The following is a 22,011-nucleotide window of genomic DNA, read 5'->3' as shown; positions in this document are numbered from 1 at the left end:
AACCTTTGTATACATGGTTAAATGATCTTCAACAAGAGTGCCAATACCACTCAATGGGGAGAGGAGAGCGGCTTCAACAAATGGTGCTAGGGAAACTGAATATCCAAATGTAAAAGAATACAGTTGAACCCTTATCTTACCTCCCTAAACAAAAAATAAACTCTCAATGGATTAAAGACCTAAACTTAAGACCCAAATTATAAAACTCATAGAATAAGATAGGGGAAAGTTTCATGGCATTAGATTTAGTATTGATTTGGACAAGACACCAAAGGCATGTGCAATAAAGTAAAAAAATATATAAATGGGACTACATCAAATTAAAAAAAAAAAGCACAAAAAACACAATCAACAGAATGAAAAGGCAACCTACACAATAAGAGAAAATATTTGCAAATCATGTGTCTGTGAAGAGATTAATATCTAGAATATATGAAGAACTCCCTCAACTAATCAACAATAAAACAACCCAATTCAAAAACAGACAAAGGATTTGAACAGACATTTCTCCAAAGATGAAACCATCAATAAGTACATGAAGATGCTCAAACTCACTAGTCATTAGAGAATGCAAATCAAAACCACAATGACCTCCAGGCATGGTGGTGTATACCTGTAATCCCAGCAGGTTGGGAGGCTGAGGCAGAAGGATCAGGAGTTCAAAGGCAGCCTCAGCAACTTAGTGGGGCCCTAAGCAACTCAGAAGAGAGCCTATCTCTAAATAAAAAATAAAAAGGGGTTGGGGATGTGGCTCAGTGGTTAAGCATCTCTGATACCAATCCCTGGTATCAAAAGAAAAAAAAAACAAAAACTAAAAATCTATAATGACCTATCACCTCACACTCATCAGGATGATTATCAGAAATAAAAATAACAGTGTTAACAAGGATGTGGAAAAACTGGAACCCCTGTACACTGTTGGAGGACTACAAAATGGTACAACCACTATGGAAAACAGTATGGCAATTTCTCAAAAAATTAAAAATAGAACTAACCATATGATCCAGCAATTTTATCTCTAGGAATATATATATTTAAAAAATTGAAGGAGTTTCAAAAGAAACATTTGCACACGTTAATAGCAGCACCATTTGTAATGGTTAAGATAGAATTAATTCAAATGTGCATCAATGGATGAACAGATAAACAAAAATGTGGTATATACATACAATGGAATATTAATTGGCTTTACAAAGGAAGGAATTCCAGACATATGCTACTACAACATAGATCAACTTTGAGGGTATCACATCAAATCAAATACTCTAGTCACAAAAAGACTGGATGATTTCATTTATATGAGTAGTCAAAAATAGAATGGTGACTTGCTGGAGACTGTGAGAAGAGGGAAAAGTAGTTGTGTAAGAGGTACAGGGTTCAGTTTTGTAAAATGTGAAAATTATGGAGATCTTTTGCACTACAATGCAAATATACTCAACACTACTGTACACTTAAAAATGATTAAGATGCTAAATTTTATAAGTTTTCTACCACAATTAAACTTACTTTTAATTTTAAAAAAGAACAGTATAGATCATTTAATACATCATCTTTAAAATTAATGTATCATATCACAAACACAAACTAGCTAAATAGAACTATGCTGGCAGTTAGAAACCCCCCAAATAACAAGTACTGAGGGATGAGTAATCTGAATAATCACTAGTTTTCTTCCTTCTTTTGTTTTATTGCTTTTTCCACAAACTTTTGTGTTCTTTGCTAGCACTATATCATACATTTCTTCAAAGCATTGTACGATCAACAATGAGAATAATTATCTTCCATCTCTAAAAGGAACTGAAGAGAAACAATGCAAAAGGGATTTAGCTTAGGTATGCCAAAAAACTCCTTGATAGAACACACCTTTATATTTGTGTGTGTTTGTATGTGTTTGTGTGTTTGTGTGTGTGTGTGTGTGTGTGTATGTGTGTACATATATTTGAGGGGGTGCTGGGGATAGAACTCAGGACCTTGTGTATGCAAGGCAGGCATTCTACCAACTGAGTTATATATCCCTAATCCCCATAGCTTTATATTTTTAAAAAACAGAATTGAAATTCTGGGTTTCAAACAATCCTGCTTTAAAATAAGAATAGACTATGTACTTTTTATGACCCTTTCAGCTATAATCCTAAGGGAACAGAACCAGGGAAAATAGAGTATCAAAGTGACTTTACATCACAAAATTAAGGAATTACTGGATTATAGCACTGCCACTTCAGAAGTAATAAAAAGTCTAATGTATAATAACAATACTGGCCACTATCAAAATTAGAAAAAGAGTGGAGCAGGAAACATATAGTCTTAAAAGTTTAGATTCAGTAGCCTTACTTTTCAACATGCTTTCAAAGTCCATAATTTATCAACTTTTGTGACATGTCACTTTTAACATTTGTGTAGATTAAGTTAAGATATTTTAAGTTAAAAATCTTAGGAGGTTCTTCTACAAGCAGAGGCCAAGTAGCTCCTAAAAGACCAAACCTCCAAAAGAAAGCACTATAAAACCCTTAAAATATTTTAAAAATCAAACTACCAAAAGGAACTGAGATCAACCAAAAGCAGGCAGAAAATGGAGGAAGAAAGAGCCAATCTGCAGTTAAAACTCAATAAAATCCTCAGTGTGTCTAGAGAGAAGAACCAGAAAACAGAGAATGGGGCAACCACACGGAAAGTGAAAGTAGGAAACTCTATAATAAATTTGATCAGAGGTAAAAATTCTCCCCAAATCTCTTGCTGCCTTAAAATACTCATGAATAAAAATGCTCCAAGAAGAAGAGTTAAGGCTAAAAGAAAAGAATGGATTTGTCACATGCTGCTCATATGTAATATACATCAGTATAACTTTTATTGACAGCAATTTCAGCATACCGAAACAGCCAGCCTATTCAACTAATGCTTTTGTGCTTTCATGCAATGTCTACTAGAATCGTTGAAGGAGCTCTTGATTACAAACACAACTTGACAGAGAACACTAATATCATTGAGGAAAAATTTTCAGAAATATTCTGAAGAATCAAATAATCATACTACTATAGCAACAAAAGAGAGCTAAGTTACACAAAGATGGCTACCCTCTTTCCTGCTCTATGGCACAACACATATTTCAAGTCTCTGAGTGGCTATAAACACACACACACACACACACACACACACACACACGTGCGTGGATGATAGAGGCTTTAAAAATGATTTAAATATTTTAAAGTTAAAACCAAGAAGATATTTTTTAAAAATATTTTAAAATATTTTTCTATTAAGACACAGAAAGAAAACAGAGGTTACCTTGACAGCTTTCTGGGAATTGGGCAGTCCTTCTTCAATGTCTTCTAAAAGAATTCCTCCTAATCCTCGCTGGTCATGCTGATCTAAGAGCCTAAGTAGGGCCTTCTTATCTTTCAAGTTGTACTTGGGCTTGAAGGCATACTTCCCATCTACTACTTTAATTTTGGGATTGTTGACTAATGCCTGTAACAATGACACCATTTGAGCATATCAACAAAAGGAAACCTCATATGTGCACTATTTATATACATTTTTTTGAAGAGAAATAAACCATTTTATCATAAGAGTTTTGAAGAAAACTGAACCCATATTCTTGTGGAAGACAAAATAAAAATAAAACACCTATTAATATTAATAGACAAAGTGAACTGGGTATTACCCATACCACCTCCAAAGTATATATATATGCATTATAACATGAGAAACATTACTCTGGGATGAACAAAGCAATAGTCAGTCCTCCTCACCTGGTTATCACTGGCATTAGCAGCTGTGGAAGGAACTAAAAAGAACCAGACTGGTACATATAAGAATTTTACCTATAATGCCAGCTTGAGAATGAAACTGAGTAAGAATGCAAGAATTACTGAATATAATTATGCTCCTACTCAGTTGTTTTATACAGCTAATAGCAGAAGGAAAGCTCTCCAAGAAAGAGCAACTTTACTTATTTTCTTCTGCAGCTGTCAGTCTGATCCTGAAAGGAGAAAGAGAAGAAATGCAGAAAGGAGAGAGAATAAAATAACAATATAATAAAAAAATAATCTTTTATGTTGGCAAGTCCATGAAATTTCCGTATTAGGTAAACCAGCCATTTTAAATGTGGGTTACCATTATTTTATACCACTAATATCTACTACATTATGCAACATTCATGCAAGCTGATTTAGATCAAATACTTTGAGGCTAAAAATCTTGACAGTTATTCTTCTGGTAATAGCCTAGTAGCTTCTAAAAGACCAAGCACTTCAGTGATTAACTGGTTCATTTAATATTATGAAAATGAGGGGGCTGGAGTTGTGGCTCAGAGGTAAAATGCTCACCTAGCATGCGTGAGGTACTGGGTTTGATCCTCAGTACCACATAAAAATAAAATAAAGATATTGTATCCACCTATAACTAAAAAAATAAATATCTTTAAAAAATATTATGAAAATGAAGAACTGTAAAATAAATTTAACTGAATTATATTTTAGGAATTTTACATTTGGTCTTTGAGAATCTTACTGGTCCTTTAAAGTAGTCTCCTTTGTTGTCATTTAATATATAAGCCCAAAAGAAGCAACTATCTGAATGTTTAAAATGTTACTCATATCCCCCACCACCATAAAAATAAATAATACAAAGTGCTATTCATTTCCAAATTACCACCATCAACAGTATTAGAGTTACCCAAAAGGATGGATGGATGTTCATACACAATGTTCATACATAATCATCTTTCTAAGTAACTTTCTAGAGGTAATAATTTAAAAATCAAGCCATAATAGTAATAGTAGTAGTACAAAGCATGTTGCTATCCCTACGTACGGTACCTAATGCTTTAAATTTCCCAAAACAAAAATGTAATTTACAAGCACACAAATTTTAATTTAGGAATTCAAAATAAACCAGTTATTCTGTAAAAATGAAAGTAGAATTGGTATACTGACTTCTTCAAAACTTTTGCTAGTCTTCAAAATTTTTAAGGGCTGGGGTAATAGTTCAGCGGTAGAGCACCTTCCTAGCACATGTGAGGCACTGGGTTTGATCCTTAGCACAACACAAAAATACATTAATTAATTTAAAAAGGCCTTGTGTCTATCTACAACTAAAAATTTAAAGAAAAAAAATTTTTTAAACATCACACACAGTGGGGCACACCTACAATACCAGTGACTTGGGAGGCTGTGGCAGGAAGATTACAAATTCAAGATCAGTCTCAGCAATTTAGCAAGACCCTGTCCCAAAATAAAAACTAAAAAAGAATGGGGATGTAGCTCAGTGGTAAAGCATCCCTGGGTTCAATCCCTAGTACCAAAAAAAAAAAAAAGAAATTTAAACAAATAGTTACAAAAAATTACAAGAAAATCAACAAGTCAAACAACTTAGAAACATGTATGTTTAACCAGAGGTGGTGGCATGCACCAGTAGTCTCAACTACTCAAGAGGCTAAAGTGGCATATTACTTGAGTCCAGGAGTTCAAGTCTAACCTTAGCAACATGGCAAGATCCTGTCCCCCCAAAAGAAAGATATATATATATATGATGTTTGGTGAATAAAATAAAGACTCTTTTAAGAGAAACAAAACAAACACTTATTTTAAGAGAAAACTAAAAAGCATTATCAGATGGTCATGGCTCAGTGATAGAGCTCTTTCCTAGCATATGAAAGGCCCTGGGTTCAATTCCTAGCAATGCCAAAAACAAACAAAATAACACAGCAACCATCACTTGGTAATCAACTTTTTTAGTATGTGTGGGGAGTGGTTTTACAAGGAATTGAACTCTGTGGTGCTAAACCACTGAGTCACATTCCCATCCCTTTTTATTTTGAGACAAATTCTCACTAAGTTGTTTAGGGCCTCACTAAATTGCTGAGGCTGGTGTGAACTTGCGATCCCCTTGCCTCAGTCTCCCAAGACATTGGGACCAACTAATTTTTTTCATAATATTTTTAAGACTATTCTTGAGGCTGGGGTTATGGCTCAGGGGTACAGCGCTCGCCTAGCATGTGTAAGGCACTGGGTTCAATTCTCAGCACCAATAAAAATAAATAAAGTCATTGCATCCATCTACAACTAAAAAGAAAAATATATTTAAAAAAAAAAAAAAAGACTATTCTTACCTCACTCATTAGCCATTGTTTCTGCTTGAGTCCAATATCTAAATGCTGTGTTTCATCCAAAATTTCTTCTAAAGTTAGAGGATGTGTATCTCCTCGCTGATGCCGTGTCTATTGAAGGAAGAAGTTATCATTAGAAGAGTTCTTAAATGCTAGATGCATTAACTCAAAGTTATGCATAAATAAATCTTTTCAGGAATATAGAACATATATTATTTGAGAGAGCACAATGATATGATAGTGATTAGAGCATTAAGTAAGCTAGCACAGTGGCCCACACCTGTAATCCCAGCAACTCAGGAGGCTAAGATAAGAGGATTTAAAGTTTGAGGCCCTGCCTCAAAATAAAATAAAAAGGGCTGGGAGTATAGCTCAGTGGTAGAGCATCCTTGGATTCAATCTGCAATACCAGAAAATTAAAAAAAAAAAAGTGTGGACAAACCAGAATCAAACCCATGGCATTATTATGAAGTCAAAGGATAAACAAAAAACACTTGCAATTCATATCACAAAGAATTAATCTTCCTAATATTTCAACAGTTCCAAAACATAACCTCAAAATATAGACAACAAAAAAAGAAATGCGAATTACTTTTTTTGGTACTAGATATTGAACCCAGGGGTGCTTCACCACTAGGCTAAACACCAAAAAAAAACCCTTTTTTTTTTCTTTTAAATTGTGGAACTGAAGTGACTGAAGGTCAGTGCATGTTGGTTACCAAAGGAAAATATGAGAAACAACAAGTGGCCATCAATAAAGGACAAACTAAATACACTAAAGCACATCCACAGTAGCCTTCCATATTCAAAAAGGCAGAAGTACTCTATACGCTAATCAGAAAAGATGTTCAGGACACATTAAATCTAACAACACGTGTAAATACCAAACGTTGAAGAATGCAGGGAAGAACAGAAAGTCTCATTCACCCTGGTAGGAATACAAACTGCAACAGTCACTTTGAGACAATTAAGCAATCTGGGGTGCAGGGAAAGTACTGGGGATTGAACCCAACAGCATTCTACCTGTGAGTTACATCCCCAGCCCTTTTTTCTGTTTTTTGGATATTTTAAATTTTATCTTGAGGCAGGGTCCCCGATGGGCCTCAAACTCATGATCTTCCTGCCTCAGCTTCCAGAGTAGCTGGGATTATAGTCATGCACCAACTTGCCTGGCTCAGTTTGACACAATCAGAAATATACTCTTACCATTCCATCAAGCTAGCAATCAAGTTCGCTGGTATTTACCCAAATGAGTTGAAAATTTATATACACACAAAAACCTGCAAAAAGATATTTATGGCAGCTTTATACAATACTGCCAAAACTTGGAAGCAACCAAGATACCCTTCAGAAGGTGAAAGGATAAATTGTGGTATATTTAGACAATAGAATATCATTCAGTGATAAAAAAAAAAAAATAAATGAGCTATCAAGTCAAGAAAAGACATGAAAACAAGAAAAAAAAAGACATGGAAGCTTCAATTCATATTAGTAAATAAAAAAAAGGCAATCTAAAAAATGTTTTCTACTCTACAGTTTCAACTATATGGCTTCTAGAAAAGGCTAAACTATGGAGAAAATAAAAAGTCTGGTGGTTGCCAAGGGTTAGAGGGGGAGAGGAACAAATAGGTAGAGCAGAGAATTTTTAATGTACTGAAATCACCCTATGATACCATAATGGTGGAACTAACAGTATACATTTGTCAAAGCCAGAGAATGTACAACACTAGCAGTGAGTTCTAATGTAAATTATGAACTATGAGTGATTTGTCAATGTAGGCTCACTGATTGTAACAAATACATTATTTTAATGTGGGATACTGATAGAAAAGCAGGAGGACTGTGTAAAATCAGTTTTACACTGCGGTTGAAGCCAGAATTAGGCAGTCAGTGTAACTAGGTAAATCGTGTTGGGTCAAGGAGGCCAATTTTGAGAGTCTGGGAAGTTGGAGACTGTCCCCTAAGGGATCAGACTGTCCCCTGAGGGATCTTATCAAGAACCTGCCCCTGCTCCAACCTGTTGCCAAGGTAACCGTCCCAGAAATTTCCCCTCCCTACAGGGAGCTATAAGGTTGTTATGTCCTTGCCTACTCCATCCTGCCCTTCCCCTTTCATCCCACCTATTTCCCACCTTTTGGCCATCCCACTGAACATTCCTGGGCCTAGTCACCATGCAGGAAGGAGAAAGATAAGAGGGAAAAAGCAGGAGAACAAAGGAAGCCTAGGACATATAAAAAGGGCAGAACACCTTGCTTCTTGGGATACCATGATACCAGCTATGGCCCCCTTCTCCCTCGCAGGAGAAGTCTATGTTACCCCTTTTTAAAAAATCCTGCTTCATATGCTTGCCTTGGCGTGCTTCTCTAATGTTCAAATTTCAACATGTGGAGAAGTAGGACTCATCACAGATAACCAGCGATATCACTGTGACCAAAATATCTCACAAGACCTAATTAGAAGAAAAAAAGTTTTGGGGGGCTCATAGTCTCAGAAGTTCAGTCCATGTTCAGCTGACTCCATTTTCTAGGCCTGAGATAAGGCAGAACATCATGGCAGAAGGGAATGGGAAGGAAAGCTGTTCAGCTCATAGCAGCCAGAAAGCAAAGAAAGAGAGCTGGGGACAAGAATTCCCAAAAAATTCCCAAGAGCACAATCACCCCGCCCCAATGACCTAATTCTTCTAGCTATACCCCACCACCCAGTAATCATTAGTCCATCAAGAGTTAATCCACTGATTAGGTCACAGCTCTCATAATCTGATCATTTCACCTCTGAACATTCCTGCACTAACATGAGCTTTTGGGGGATAACTCATATCCAAATCAGAGACAGGGGGAATGCACAAGAATTCTGTACTTTCTGCCATATTTTGCTGTAAATCTACACCTGTCTAAAAACTAAAGTCTATTTTTTTAAAGTGAACATAAAATAAAAAGTACAAGTTAAAAAAATGTAGTATGAAACTTTTTATATAGGAAAAGGCAAAAATAGTAATATATAAGGCTTGGTATAGTGGCACTTGCCTAAAATCCCAGTGACTCAGGAGGCTGAGGCAGGAGGATAGCAAGTTCAAGGCAATCCCTCAGCAACCTTGGCAAGATCTTTCAGCAACTTAGCAAGATCCTGTCTCAAAATTAAAAATAAAAAGGACTAGTAATAGTAATATGGCTCAGTGGTAAAGTGCCCCTGGGTTCAATACAAACAAGAGTACAAACAACAACAACAAAGAACATATAGGGGCTACAGGTACAGCTCTGCGGCAGAGCTCATGCCCGGTATATATAAAGCCCTGAGTTCAATACCCAGCACCAAAAACAAAACAAAACAAAACCCATATTTTTCTTTGTTCCTTCATAAAGATCCACGGGAAAAGTCACAAGAAACTGATAAAAAGAGATTACTTGGGGGCTGGGGATATAGCTCAGTTAGTAGAGTGCTTGCCTCACATGCTCAAAGCCCTGGGTTCAATCCCCAGCACCACGAAAAATAAATAAATAGATAAATAAGAGAGATTACTTATAAGAAACAGGACAAAAGAGAAAGGAAATAGGTTTATCAGTGAAAATGAGACCTCTTCCTTTATATCTTTCATACTATTTTACTTATTCTATTAAGAGATGTACTTCTAGCTAGGTGTGGTGGCTCACACCAATAATTCCAGCAGCTCCGGAGGCTGAGGCAGGAGGATCAAGGTTTGAAGTCAGCCTCAGTAACTTAGTAAGATCCTGTCTCAAAATTTAAAAAATAAAATATAAAAGGGTTGAGGATGTGACTCAGTGGTTAAGCTACATTGAGTTCAATCCCTAACACAAAAAGAGGAGGGATTAGGGGGAGACAGAAATTTCTTATTCAAAATAAAAATAACTCTCCAAAAGAAAAAATCTTTCATGCTCTAACTTTCATCTCCTCGGGCAAATTACATAAACTCTCCAGTCTCTAAAACTATAATAATCACTTCTTAAAACCAAATGTTTGGAAAGCAGAAAAAGACATAAAGCCTAACACATCACACATAAAAACCATTTACTGAGCATTTGCTATTAATTCATTCACTTATTTAGTGGTAACTATTATGTCCTCAGAATACAGCAATGAGATATACTATGAAATGTGAACTACTACTTCTGCCTTTCACAAGCTCCCAATAGAGAAGTTAAATACATATCAATGAATGTTAATGGGCAGAACTTTGAATGATGACCAGAATAACAAGGGAAAGGGAGCAGCTACACAAGTCAGTATATAACTCAGTCAATCTGGATGATTCTACAGAAACTTTGCTAAATTTTTAATCTAAAACTCCCATTAAAAAATTATGCTTTGACTGCAAACTGGTGCAACCAATCTGGAGTATGCAGATTCCTTGGAAAACTGGGAATGGAACCACCATTTGACCCAGCTATCCCACTCCTCACTTTATACCCAAAAAACTTAAATACAGTGTACTACAGGGACACAGCCACCTCAATAGCAGCACAATTCACAATAGCTAAATTGTGGGTCCAATCTAGATACCCTTCAATAGATGAATGGGTAAAGAAAATGTGGTATATATACACAATGGAATATTACTCAGCATTAAAAAAGAATAAAATCTGGGCATTTGCAAGTAAATGGATGGAGTTGGAGGATATAATGCTAAGTGAAGTAAGCCAATCCCAAAAAACCAAATGCCAAATGTTTTCTCTGATATATGCTGATTCATAATGGCAATGTGGGTGGAATAGAAGGAATAGATGAACTTTAGATAGGGCAAAGGGGAGGGACGGGGCATGGGGGTAAGAAAGACAGAATAAGAGGGACATCATTACTCTAAGTACATGTATAAAATCATAAATGGTGTGTCTCTACTTTGTGTTCAACCCGAGATATGAAAAATTGTGCTCTATTTGTGTAATATGAATTGAATTGCATTTTGCTGTCATATACAACAAATTAGAATAATTTTTTTTTCATTTATGCTTTATGGGCTAAGGTTGTAGCTCAGCAGAACGCTCACCTAGCACATGTGAGGCCCTGGGTTCAATCCTCAGCATCACATAAAAATAAATAAATAAAATAAAGGTAATGTGTCCAACTACAACTAAAAAATAAATATATTTTTTTTAAATTATGCTTTACTAATGTTACAGGCTGACAACCATATCTCACTTGGCTCATGTCAGGTGATTTACATTTCAGAGGGTGACCTGCATGGAGAAATCCTGATGGAAGACTGGGAATCCTACACGAAACAGGGACTAGCAGACAAGGCTCACTCATCCCTTCATTTTCAATATTCTACAACATACTGTGGTTTATCTGCTACCAGATGAATTGTGGTAAATTTTATTTTAAAAAGAAAGACCTTTAAAATGGAGACACTGTACATCACTTTCATAAAGCTTTAAGGAATGACTACTTAGAGCTAAATTAAAAATTTCCTTTTGCAAAAAGGCAAAAGTTTCAAATCTGCTAGATATTCGTGAGTACAGAAACTTTCTATAATTTGCAATTAGTTTTAAAATAATTATAAGCAACAATCTGTTCCTTCAAAGAAACACTACCATTTTAACAAAATGTGAAAGTAACAAAGGAACTGATTTTTGAAAGAAATTAATGCAGTGAACAGAGCTCTTTGTAAAAGAATGTTTTTGGAAATGATCCCATCATTATATGATTTCTAAGTTTAAAGAGTTTAAAAAGAAAAATTCTTATATCTACATATATTTAAAATTTTAGAAATCATTTTCTAACCTTTATTTTTTTTTAAGTTTTCCAAATAATCCTCACCTTGAGTTCTCAGTCTGTCAAAAAAATAAATTATATAACTCCTTTTATACGAATTGAAATATAAAGATGAAAATCCACCTAACCAAACTGACTAGTAGGTAAGATGGGATTTAAAAAATTAGAGTCCATGCACAGGGCCCTGGGTTCAATCCCCAGTACCCCCCCCCCCACACACACACACACACACACACAAAAATATATATATATATACACATATGGTCCTAACTTGGTAATAGTGCTTGTTACTAAACAATAATTCCTCCTTTCCCTTAAGACTACATCTGAAAGACCCCAGCCTAGAAACCCCAGGCCCCATTGTGAAACCATCAGGGCGTGTTGCTAACCCACATAAAGAGAGGTCTCTCTGTTAATCAGTTAAGGGTAGTCTATTGTGAGGGGACAGGATGGTTGAGGAAGAACAGAAAAGCAGATCCCAAGGCATGCCTGAACAAACAGGAACTGATAATGATAAGCAGGAACAGAAAAACCAGAGTGTTAATATGTAACTGTCATGAGGTTTATCCAGGAACATAAAGTGAAAAACAACTTTGCCCTTTAGGTAATCTATATGTTGGGTTCAAAATAACCAATAAGAAACCTGTCACTTCCCGCGCGCGCGAAACCTGCCCCATTATCCTATAAAAGACCTGTACCCCAAAGCCCGGTGTGCCAGTTCACCAAAGCTCCGGCTGAGGTTTTGCTGAGCACCCACAGGCGTCTGTGTCTGAATAAACTTCTTGCGTTTGCAGCCAGTGCCTCGTGCGTCTTTCTTGGACAGGGAATCGGTGGGTCTTTCACATCTAAATCCCCTGTGTGGCAAAAGGGATTTATTTTGCTAGTGACTAAATTAAGGATCTTCATATGGAGACATTGTTGTGAATGGGCGGGGGTGTTGAATGTAATCAAAAGTGTCCTTATGAAGGAAAGAGGAAGGCAGGAAAATCAGAGTGCATAAAAGAGCTATTACAAGAAAACTAAGACGCTTTATGAATCCTAAAGATTAGTGCTCTGTCTGATGTGCTTGTGGTACAGTTTGCTCCTATTTTGTAGGCTCTCTATTCACCTCACTGATTGTTTCTTTTGCTGAGAAGCAGCTTTTTGGTTTGAATCCATCCTATTTATTGATTCTTGGTTTTAATTCTTTAAAGAAAAAAAAATATTTTTAGTTGTAGTTATACCTAATACCTTTATTTTTACTTATTTTTATGTGATGCTGAGGATCGAACCCAGGCCCTCACACATGCTAGGCAAGCGCTCTACTGCTGAGCCACAATCCCAACCCTATTGGTTTTAATTCTTATGCTATAGGAGTCTTATTAAGGAAGTTGGGGCCTAATCCAACATGATGAAAATTTGGGCCTACTTATTTTTCCAATAGGCACAACGTCTCTGGTTTAATTCCCAGGTCCTTGATCCATTTTTGAGTTGAATTTTGTGCATGGTGAGAGACAGAGGTTTAATTTCATTTTATTACATGTGGATTTTGAGTTTTCCCAGCACCATTTGTTGAAGAGGCTATCTTTTCTCCAATGTACATTTTTGGCGCCTTTGTCTAATATAAGATAACTGTAGTGATGTGGGTTAGCCTCTGCGTCCTCTATTCTGTACCATTGGTCTACAGGTCTATTTTGGTGCCAATATCATGCTGTTTTTGTTACTATTGCTCTGTAGTATAGTTTAAGGTCTAGAACAATAATGCCATCAGCTTCACTCTTCTTGCTAAGAAATGCTTTGGCTAACATCAAAAAAAAAAAAAAATAACCCAATCAATACATGGGCCAAGGAATTGAACAGACACTTCTCAGAAGAGAATATACAATCAATCAACAAACATATGAAAAAAATGTTCAACATCTCTAGCAATTAGAGAAATGCAAATCAAAACTACTCTAAGATTTCATCTCACTTCAGTCAGAATGGCAGCTATTAAGAATACAAACAGGGCTGGGGATGTGGTTCAAGCGGTAGCGCACTCGCCTGGCATGCGTGCGGCCCGGGTTCGATCCTCAGCACCACATACAAACAAAGATGTTGTGTCTGCCAAAAAGCTAATAAATAAATATTTAAAAAAAAAAAAAGAATACAAACAACAATAATTGTTCTAGGATGTGGGCGAAAAGGCACACTCATACATTGTTGGTGGGACTGCAAACTGGTGCAGCCAATATGGAAAGCAGTATGGAAAATCCTTGGAAAACTGGGAATGGAACCACCATTTGACCCAGCTATCCCATTCCTCAGTTTAAACCCAAAGGACTTAAATACAGCATACTACAACTATATCAATGTTTATAGCAGCACAATTCACAATTGCTAAATTGTGGATCAAACCCAGATGTCCTTCAATAGATGAATGCATAGGGAAACTGATATATATACATAATAGAACATTATTCAACATTAAAAGAGAATAAAATCATGGCATTTGCAGGTGGAGGTGAAGAGTATCATGCTGAGTAAGCTAATCCCAAAAAACTAAAGGCTGAGTGTTTTCTTTGACATGAGGATGCTGACTCATAATGGTGATGGTGGGGGAGCATGGGAGGAATGGAGGAACTTTAGATAGCACAAAGGGGATAGAGAGGAAGGGAGGAGAAAGGGGGTACGAATGAAGATGGAATGAATTAGACATCATTACCCTTACATGTATGAAGACACGAATGGTGTGAAAATACTTTGTGTACAACCAGTGACTTGAAAAATTGTGCTCTATATGTGTAATATGAAATGAATTGCATTCTGTCATCATGTATAACAAATTAGAATAAATAAATAATTTAATAAAGAAAAAAATAAGTGGCCTTTCAAGTAAGAAAGAAAATAAAATACACTTTCTCCAAACTAAAAAAGAGGAAAGGGCCAAGAACTGGGAAATGCATATGCATTCTAAATAATAAATGAAAGGAGACAAATGCTTCCCTCAGCCTCCAAAAGATTAAATGAAGATTTTTCAGACATAATAATACTTGTAACTCTGCTTTAGTTCAACAAAGTTGCTTTCTATACTGCTAAATAATTTAAGAATAGCCTTTAATTCTTCCTTTTACCTTAGCCTTTTAAATTTCTACGAGTGTGCAAGCTTGTAGCATATGTAATGTATCATCATAATGATACATTAGCACATCTATACCCTAATGTTAGCCGGGCAAGCATGCTTTTCGACTCTGATTCCCAAAACAGAAAGACAATTTTATAACAAACTGCCACAAATTTAAGTCATTAAATTTCTGGCAATTTGTTATAGAAGCAATAAGAAACTACTCTCTTCCCTTTTAGATCTATAAATCTTTTTTTTTAATTATTTTTTATAATTATAGATGGATAGCGTGCCTTTATTTTATTTATTTTTATGAGGTGCTGAGGATCAAACCCAGTGCCTTACAAGGCATACGATCTGCCACTGAGCTACAACTCCAGCCCAGCCCTAAATCTATAAATCTTTATAAAGTTCTTTTTATTTATAACAGTAATTAAAACAAAGGATCTAAACAAACTAAACTTAAAATGAACTCCTCGTTTCATAAAAAAAGGTTAAGTGAAGATTTTTCTGCCTTAGTTCAACAAAGTTGCTTTCTATGCTGTTAAATAATTTAAGAAAAGTCTTTATTCTTCCTTTTACCTTAGCCTTTTAAATTTCTATGTGTGTGCAAGTTTGTAACATATGTAATGTATCATCATAGTGATACATTCGCACATGCATAAAGAATAAACTAAAAAAAATAATGTTTTTATTAGTGTATTATAGTTATACATAATAGTGCAGTTCATTTTGACATCATACTAAGTTAAAAAATAAAATTTTTTAATAGAGGTAGCCAATCAAAAAATGGTTGGGATCAGTGCAGGAAACTGGAAGTACACACCCTAAAAGAGAAGAATGAAGGACAGTCAAAATCTTTCAAAGTAATTTTTCTATATTCTCTATGATCGATATTACTAAATCTGATATATCTTCCTTTGTTTCTTCAGATTAAAAGTTTTTTCCCCATTATCAAATATCACCATCAAATATAAATTATCAAAAGGCCAACTTATCCTGGAAAGACAAACAATAAGAATGAATACATTTCAAAATCCCAGAGTCCCAAGAAAAAAAGCAGCAGCAAAAACATAAAAACTAAAAAAGCATTGTCCCCACATTACTGTTGTTGTTAAATTTAAAATAAATGGGATTTTTTAAATCAAAACAACCTCAAAGACAGAATAATCAATATATAAAAGCCTAACCATTTTTACCAAGCTATGTAAGCAGAAGAGCCAAAAACACAGCTATTATACTGTCAAGGGAAAAGCTATTAAAACAAAATGAATGAGAACAATAACAGCACAAGAGAAACTCACACTTATGTTCTTATTTCTTTGCTTTTAGACCAGGAATTAAAATGAAAAACAAAAGAGCACTTATGGGAGCATACATGGGGAGCTAAAGACATACTTAATTTACAATGAAGAGGTATCACATATCTTTGTTAAATGTCTTCCTAGTTACTGAATGACTACGGATGTACTACGTTTTACATTTTATTTCATTTTCTAATTTTTCCCTAAAAATTTTAGAAAACTTACTGCTGCAGATTCTTAATCAGTTTTACTTCTTTCCAATTTTTATGTTACTTCTTTTTTCATATCTACTGCACTGAGTAGGACGCTGGGTACAATTCAGAATAGAAGTTGTTGTAAAACATGAATATTTAGTAATAAAAGTAAAATAAATTGTGAAGTTTTCATATGTTTTGCAGCTTTCCTAGTTTTTATTTTTCACTTATCTTATTATTTATTAGCATTTGCATTTTATAAACATGTCTGACAGCCTAGTATGATGATTTCTAAAGATGAGATTTGTAAAGGGAAGATTCCAAACCTAGGCTCATAAAAAATTCTAGTAAAGTTAGTAATAAAGAACTATAATTGGGGGTGGAGTTGTGGCTCAGCGGTAGAGCACTTGTCTTAACACTTGCGAGGCCCTGGGTTTGATCCTCAGCACCACATAAATATAAATAAAATAAAGTATTGTGTCCAACTAAAAAAAAAAAAAAGAAAGAAAGAAATATTTAAAAAAAAAAGAACTATAATATTCTGGCACATTTTACCCATCAATGTGATTAGAGATACAAAACAATAACCTACTACAATAAAACAACTGATGAGTTTTACATGTGCTGTAATCCAACGTTGTCTTATTCCACCATGCACCATCTGTGCAAACAACATAAAACAGTTCCAGATAAACTGAAAAGACACATAAATCACACTCACTGGACAAGTCAAGGTAAGTGCCAGAATCTCAATTCAACAAAGTAAAACTTTTGTGTTGTTTTGTTTTGCTTTTAAGGGCTGCAGATATAACTCAGTGGTAAAGGACATGCCTTGCAATGAATGAGGCCCTGGATGTGATCCCCAGCATCTCAAAAAAAAGTCATATCCAGTGAAAAGGATTAGAAAGAATGTTATTAGTATCAGAACTAATTGCCCAGAAAAAGGGTGAAAGGGATAGGAATCACACAGATGTTGGGACATGAAATGACAGTGAATAAAATACCCAGCACAATATGAGAAATGGAAAAGGTTCTACTCTCAAACAGTGTAAGTCAACATACTGATGGCCTGGCATATGCTGAAGAGATTTGCTTAATAAACTGAGAAATAACAGCTTGTCTATTTAAGTTGACAAATCAACAGATTTCACCAATATGTGTCAGGTAGTAATTTAAAAAAATATTTAAGCGATAGTGAATTCCAAGAACAACTTTTCACGTGGCAAAGAACTAATACCAACAAGCAAAGTCATATTAAATGTGGTGTCTTCATTTCAGGAAACAAAAAGTCTGTCTTGGTGAAACAGTGTTGGCATTTACACTGAGATGGCACTTTAGTAGTTTCCTCAAGGCAAAGATTCACTCCTCTCATGAGGGGAAAATAAGAACATCCTGATGTTGTCACAAGACATTGTTTTCTTTTTCTTTTTTAATAATTTTTAAATTGTCAATGGGCAACTTATTTATATGTAGTGCTGAGAATCGAACCCAGTGCCTCACACATGCTAAGCAAGCACTCTACCACTGAGCCACAACCCCAGCAAGACATTGCTTTCTTCATAGAGGTACAACATTAAAAACCCTTGGAGGGCTGGGGCTGTAGCTCAGTGGTAGACCATTTGCTTAGCATGTGTGAGGCACCACATAAAAATAAATAAATAAAATAATGTTTTTTGTTTGTTTTTTTTTAAAAAAACCCTTGGAAACAAAATGGAAAATGTCCTGAATGATGCTACAAAAATGATCTGCTTTATTAAACAAAAGACCAGCACACATGAGCAATTTCCCACCACATATAGAAATCCAGTGGCTTAGCAGAGGACTTCTTGATAGGGAATTTAGGCTGAAAGGTGAAATACAAAATTACATTCAAGAAAATAGTAGGCCATCTTTGTTGAGTGAAGAATGACTGCAGAAGCTAGCACTCTTGGCAGATTTTTTTAAAAATGGGCTGGGGTTGTGGTAAAGCGCTTGCCTAGTACATGTAAGGCACTGGGGTCAATCCTTAGTACCACATAAAAATAAGTAAAATAAAGGTATTGTGTTACTCTAAAACACACACACACACATATATGTATATGTATATGTATGTATATACATATACATATATGTATATGTATGTATATACATATACATATATATATACACACACATATGTATATATATACATATATATTATATGAAGTAATTAAACAAGTTTGGCAAAAAATGCTTTGACTTCAAGTAACAAGACTATTTTTCAATTTCAAAGAAAAACTGAATCTTTAGGGGAAAGCACGTGACAAAACCTTGTAATGTTGCTTTGGCTTGAAAATAAGGAAGATATGAACAAGTCTCAAACATTACTAACAACCATCTGAAGAACCAAAAAACAAAATTAAACAATATTTTCCCAATTTTTTGACACAAACTAATGTGTGAATTTAAAAAACCCTTTTAATCTTCTGCTCATCTGAAAAAAAGTTGAACTAATTGATAAGGTAGAAAAAAATATCAAGTAGAGGGGAAAAAAATTTTACCTATACTACAGACTAGTAAAACTGTTATCCTTTCTAGGGAGGAGGAGTCATCGAAAAATAATTTTATATGCATGTATATATACACATAGCTTAATAAACTGAGCAAAATACAAAGGAAAATAACATTTTATACTCAAAAAAGATTATTATGAACTTGTATCCGTAATTTACTGATTAATATGTATGAGTGTGAAGTATAACATTTTTTTGCAAGGGTTCTCTGAAACTGAAAATTATTTCAATGGCTCCTCCACAGTAATAAGATTGAGAAATCCTGCTCTATTGGATTAAGGAATTTTACCTCTATTATTATTTGTATTAGCTACAAGTTTGTTTTTTTAAATCTTTTCTAATTTTTTTTTTTAGTTGTAGATGAACACAATATCTTTATTCTTTTTTTTTTTTTAAGGTGGTGCTGAGGATGGAAGCCAGTACCTCACGCACACGAGGCAAGTATTCTAGCACTCAGCTACAACCCCAGCCCGTTTTTCAATCTGTTCTTTTTTATCTCTTCTTTTAAGTTACAAATGACAGCAGAATGTATTTTGACATATAATACACACAGGGATATAACTTTCCAACTTACACTGACTGATTTTCAAGTATTAGCCACCTCTACTTTTCTAGAGTAAGGTCTATTTCATCACAATGTATTTATGATCAGATTCAATTTGTTCCTACCTTGAGGGTTTTTATACCTAAGGAAGATATTGACATATAATTTAAATATTTATTTAAAACTGTAAATAAATCCAGGTTCTTGAAGCAGCCCTACTATTCACCAAAACTTGTGCCTATGAGCCAGTCAATTAATTTCTACACTTTCAAAATTCTAAATTAACTGCTGGAATAAAATTAGAGGCTAGGCTAGTGGTCCTCAAGCTTTAGCTTGCATCATTCACTCAAAGGGCTTGTTAGAGACTACTGCTAACCTGCACTCCCACTCTTACAGTTTCACATTCAGTGGGTATAGGAAAGATCCTAAAAATGTGCATATCTAACAACTTCCCAACTGATGCTCATATTGCCAGGTGGAGAATGACATTCTGAAAAACACTGATAGACTAAATCCAATTAATCAAAGTTTTTAACATGGTCTTTTCAATAACTGAGATACAACCACATAAAGGGATAATGGTGAAATGAAGAGAAATATCATTCTAGGGCTGGGGATGTGGCTCAAGCGGTAGCGCGCTCGCCTGGCATGCGTGCGGCCCGGGTTCGATCCTCAGCACCACATACAGACAAAGGTGTTGTGTCCGCCAAATACTAAAAAATAAATATTAAAATTCTCTCTCCCTCTCTCTCCTCTCTCTCACTCTTTCTTTAAAAAAAAAAAAAAAAAAAAAAGAAATATCATTCTATCAAAACAGAGTAGACTCCGATTTATCATCTGAGAACTAAAGTATCTCAAGAGGTATCCATCTTAAGGGAATTTTTAAGATAAGTGCTTTTAGGACTTACTCCTTTAAGCAATAAAATTCATTTTACATAAACTATTTCTATAAAAATCCTTCTAAAATGGACCACAAACTTCTTCTATGTTCCTAAACAGGTGCCAATGAACATAATTTAATCTTCTTGATGTCAATTACTATTATAATCTAAGTTACTAGGCTGTAGAGCTCTGGAGATGTGTTGGGTAATTTGTCCCTGTGCCAAATGTTCTCAAGTATTATGATTATGATTCTGAACTTCTTGTATCTGCCTTTACTTTTCTTTCTTTTCCTTTATTTTTCTTTCTTTTCCTGTTTATCACTTTCTCCAAAGTTGTCACTTCTTGCTGTAAATCTCACTATGTCTGTCTCAGTTCCCTGATGACTCCCCTTATATGTCTTCCATATAATGCTCATTAAGCAACTAAATGGTTCTTCCATAAGTTAAATATACAAACTATGAGGAGGAGCATTTTTATTGTTATTTCTTTCCTAAGTTCTTGGTTTCATCAGATCTTCAAAAACGGTAAAGGGTAGTTGAAGATTTTGCAAGAATCTGTTTACAAATTAACTACAATCTGTACCTTTTCCCTTTCAAAACAGGCTCTCCACTCTTCACCAAAAATAAAAAAAGGTACAGCTAACCTGTACTCAGAATTTATGATAAAGGTATGTCAAATTCTAGTGACCCAAATGAAAGAACAGGTCAAAAGAAACTTAATGATAATTAAGATGACATAAAGTACCCCTATCTAGGGCTTCATTTTTTTTTTTTTTTTTTAGTTGTAGACAGACACAATACCTCTGTTTATTTGTGGGGTTTTTTTTGTTTTTGTTTTTGTTTTGTTTTTTTTTTGTGTGTGTGTGGTGCTGAGAATAGTGCCTCACACACGCAAGGCAAATGCTTTACCAAATGAGCTACAACCCCAGCCCTATCTAGGGATTCTTGTCTTTTCCAGCCTCATATTTTTTTCTAAGAGTTAAAATTAGCATACTTTGGCCTCAGCTGGGACATTCTAAATAATTTGTAGACAATTGATAGTTTCCCTTAGTTTCTTCTCTTCCATCCCCACACCAAATTCACTTGGTATTTTCCAAGAACACAATGCCCTTAGAGCAGCCTGATAAAAGCAAAGCAAAGAGAGGACTAGTAAGAAAGCAATGATAAAATAGACGTTTTTCAAGAATTTAAATGTTATTATGAACAATTCTAAAAACATAATTCTTAAGTACATATTTGCTTTAAAAAAGCATATTTAAAGAGCTAAAGCAATATCAATTGAGAGTGATTCCTTTAAATTTAACAAATATATATAACAAATTAGAATAAATAAATAAATAAATTTAACAGATATTTTCTAGGACTACCAAATTATTCAAAATTATGCTACATAAAACCCACAGATTAAACTATATACATTCTAAGCTGTTAGACCATATACTGTCCTTTTTTGTCATTGTTGTACTAGGGATTGAACTCAGGATTGTTATACCACTAAGACATATCCCTAGTACTTTTTTTTTTAAAGAGAGAGTGAGAGAGGGAGAGGGGGGGAGGGGGAGGGGGAGAGGGAGGGGGAGAGAGAGGGGGAGAGAGAGAGAGAGAGAGAGAGAGAGACAGAGACAGAGAGAGAGAGAGAGAG

At 34.9% G+C, this 22,011-nt stretch overlaps 1 protein-coding gene across 1 annotated transcript in view; it reads right to left on the bottom strand.

Moving 5' to 3' along the window:
• Positions 1–22,011, bottom strand: part of Gtf2e2 (general transcription factor IIE subunit 2) — an 82,556-nt gene that overhangs the window by 33,907 nt on the left and 26,638 nt on the right. Inside the window, exons 4-5 of the mRNA XM_076853904.2 lie at positions 6,110–6,217; positions 3,283–3,465 (exon numbers count right to left, since the gene is read on the bottom strand). Coding sequence (XP_076710019.1) covers positions 3,283–3,465; positions 6,110–6,217 — 291 coding nt within the window. The remainder of the gene's footprint in view (positions 1–3,282; positions 3,466–6,109; positions 6,218–22,011) is intronic.

The sequence above is a fragment of the Callospermophilus lateralis genome, chromosome 4 (genome assembly GCF_048772815.1).
Source record: "Callospermophilus lateralis isolate mCalLat2 chromosome 4, mCalLat2.hap1, whole genome shotgun sequence".
Classification (NCBI taxonomy): domain Eukaryota; kingdom Metazoa; phylum Chordata; class Mammalia; order Rodentia; family Sciuridae; genus Callospermophilus; species Callospermophilus lateralis.
This window is presented reverse-complemented; position numbering and strand designations above follow the sequence as displayed.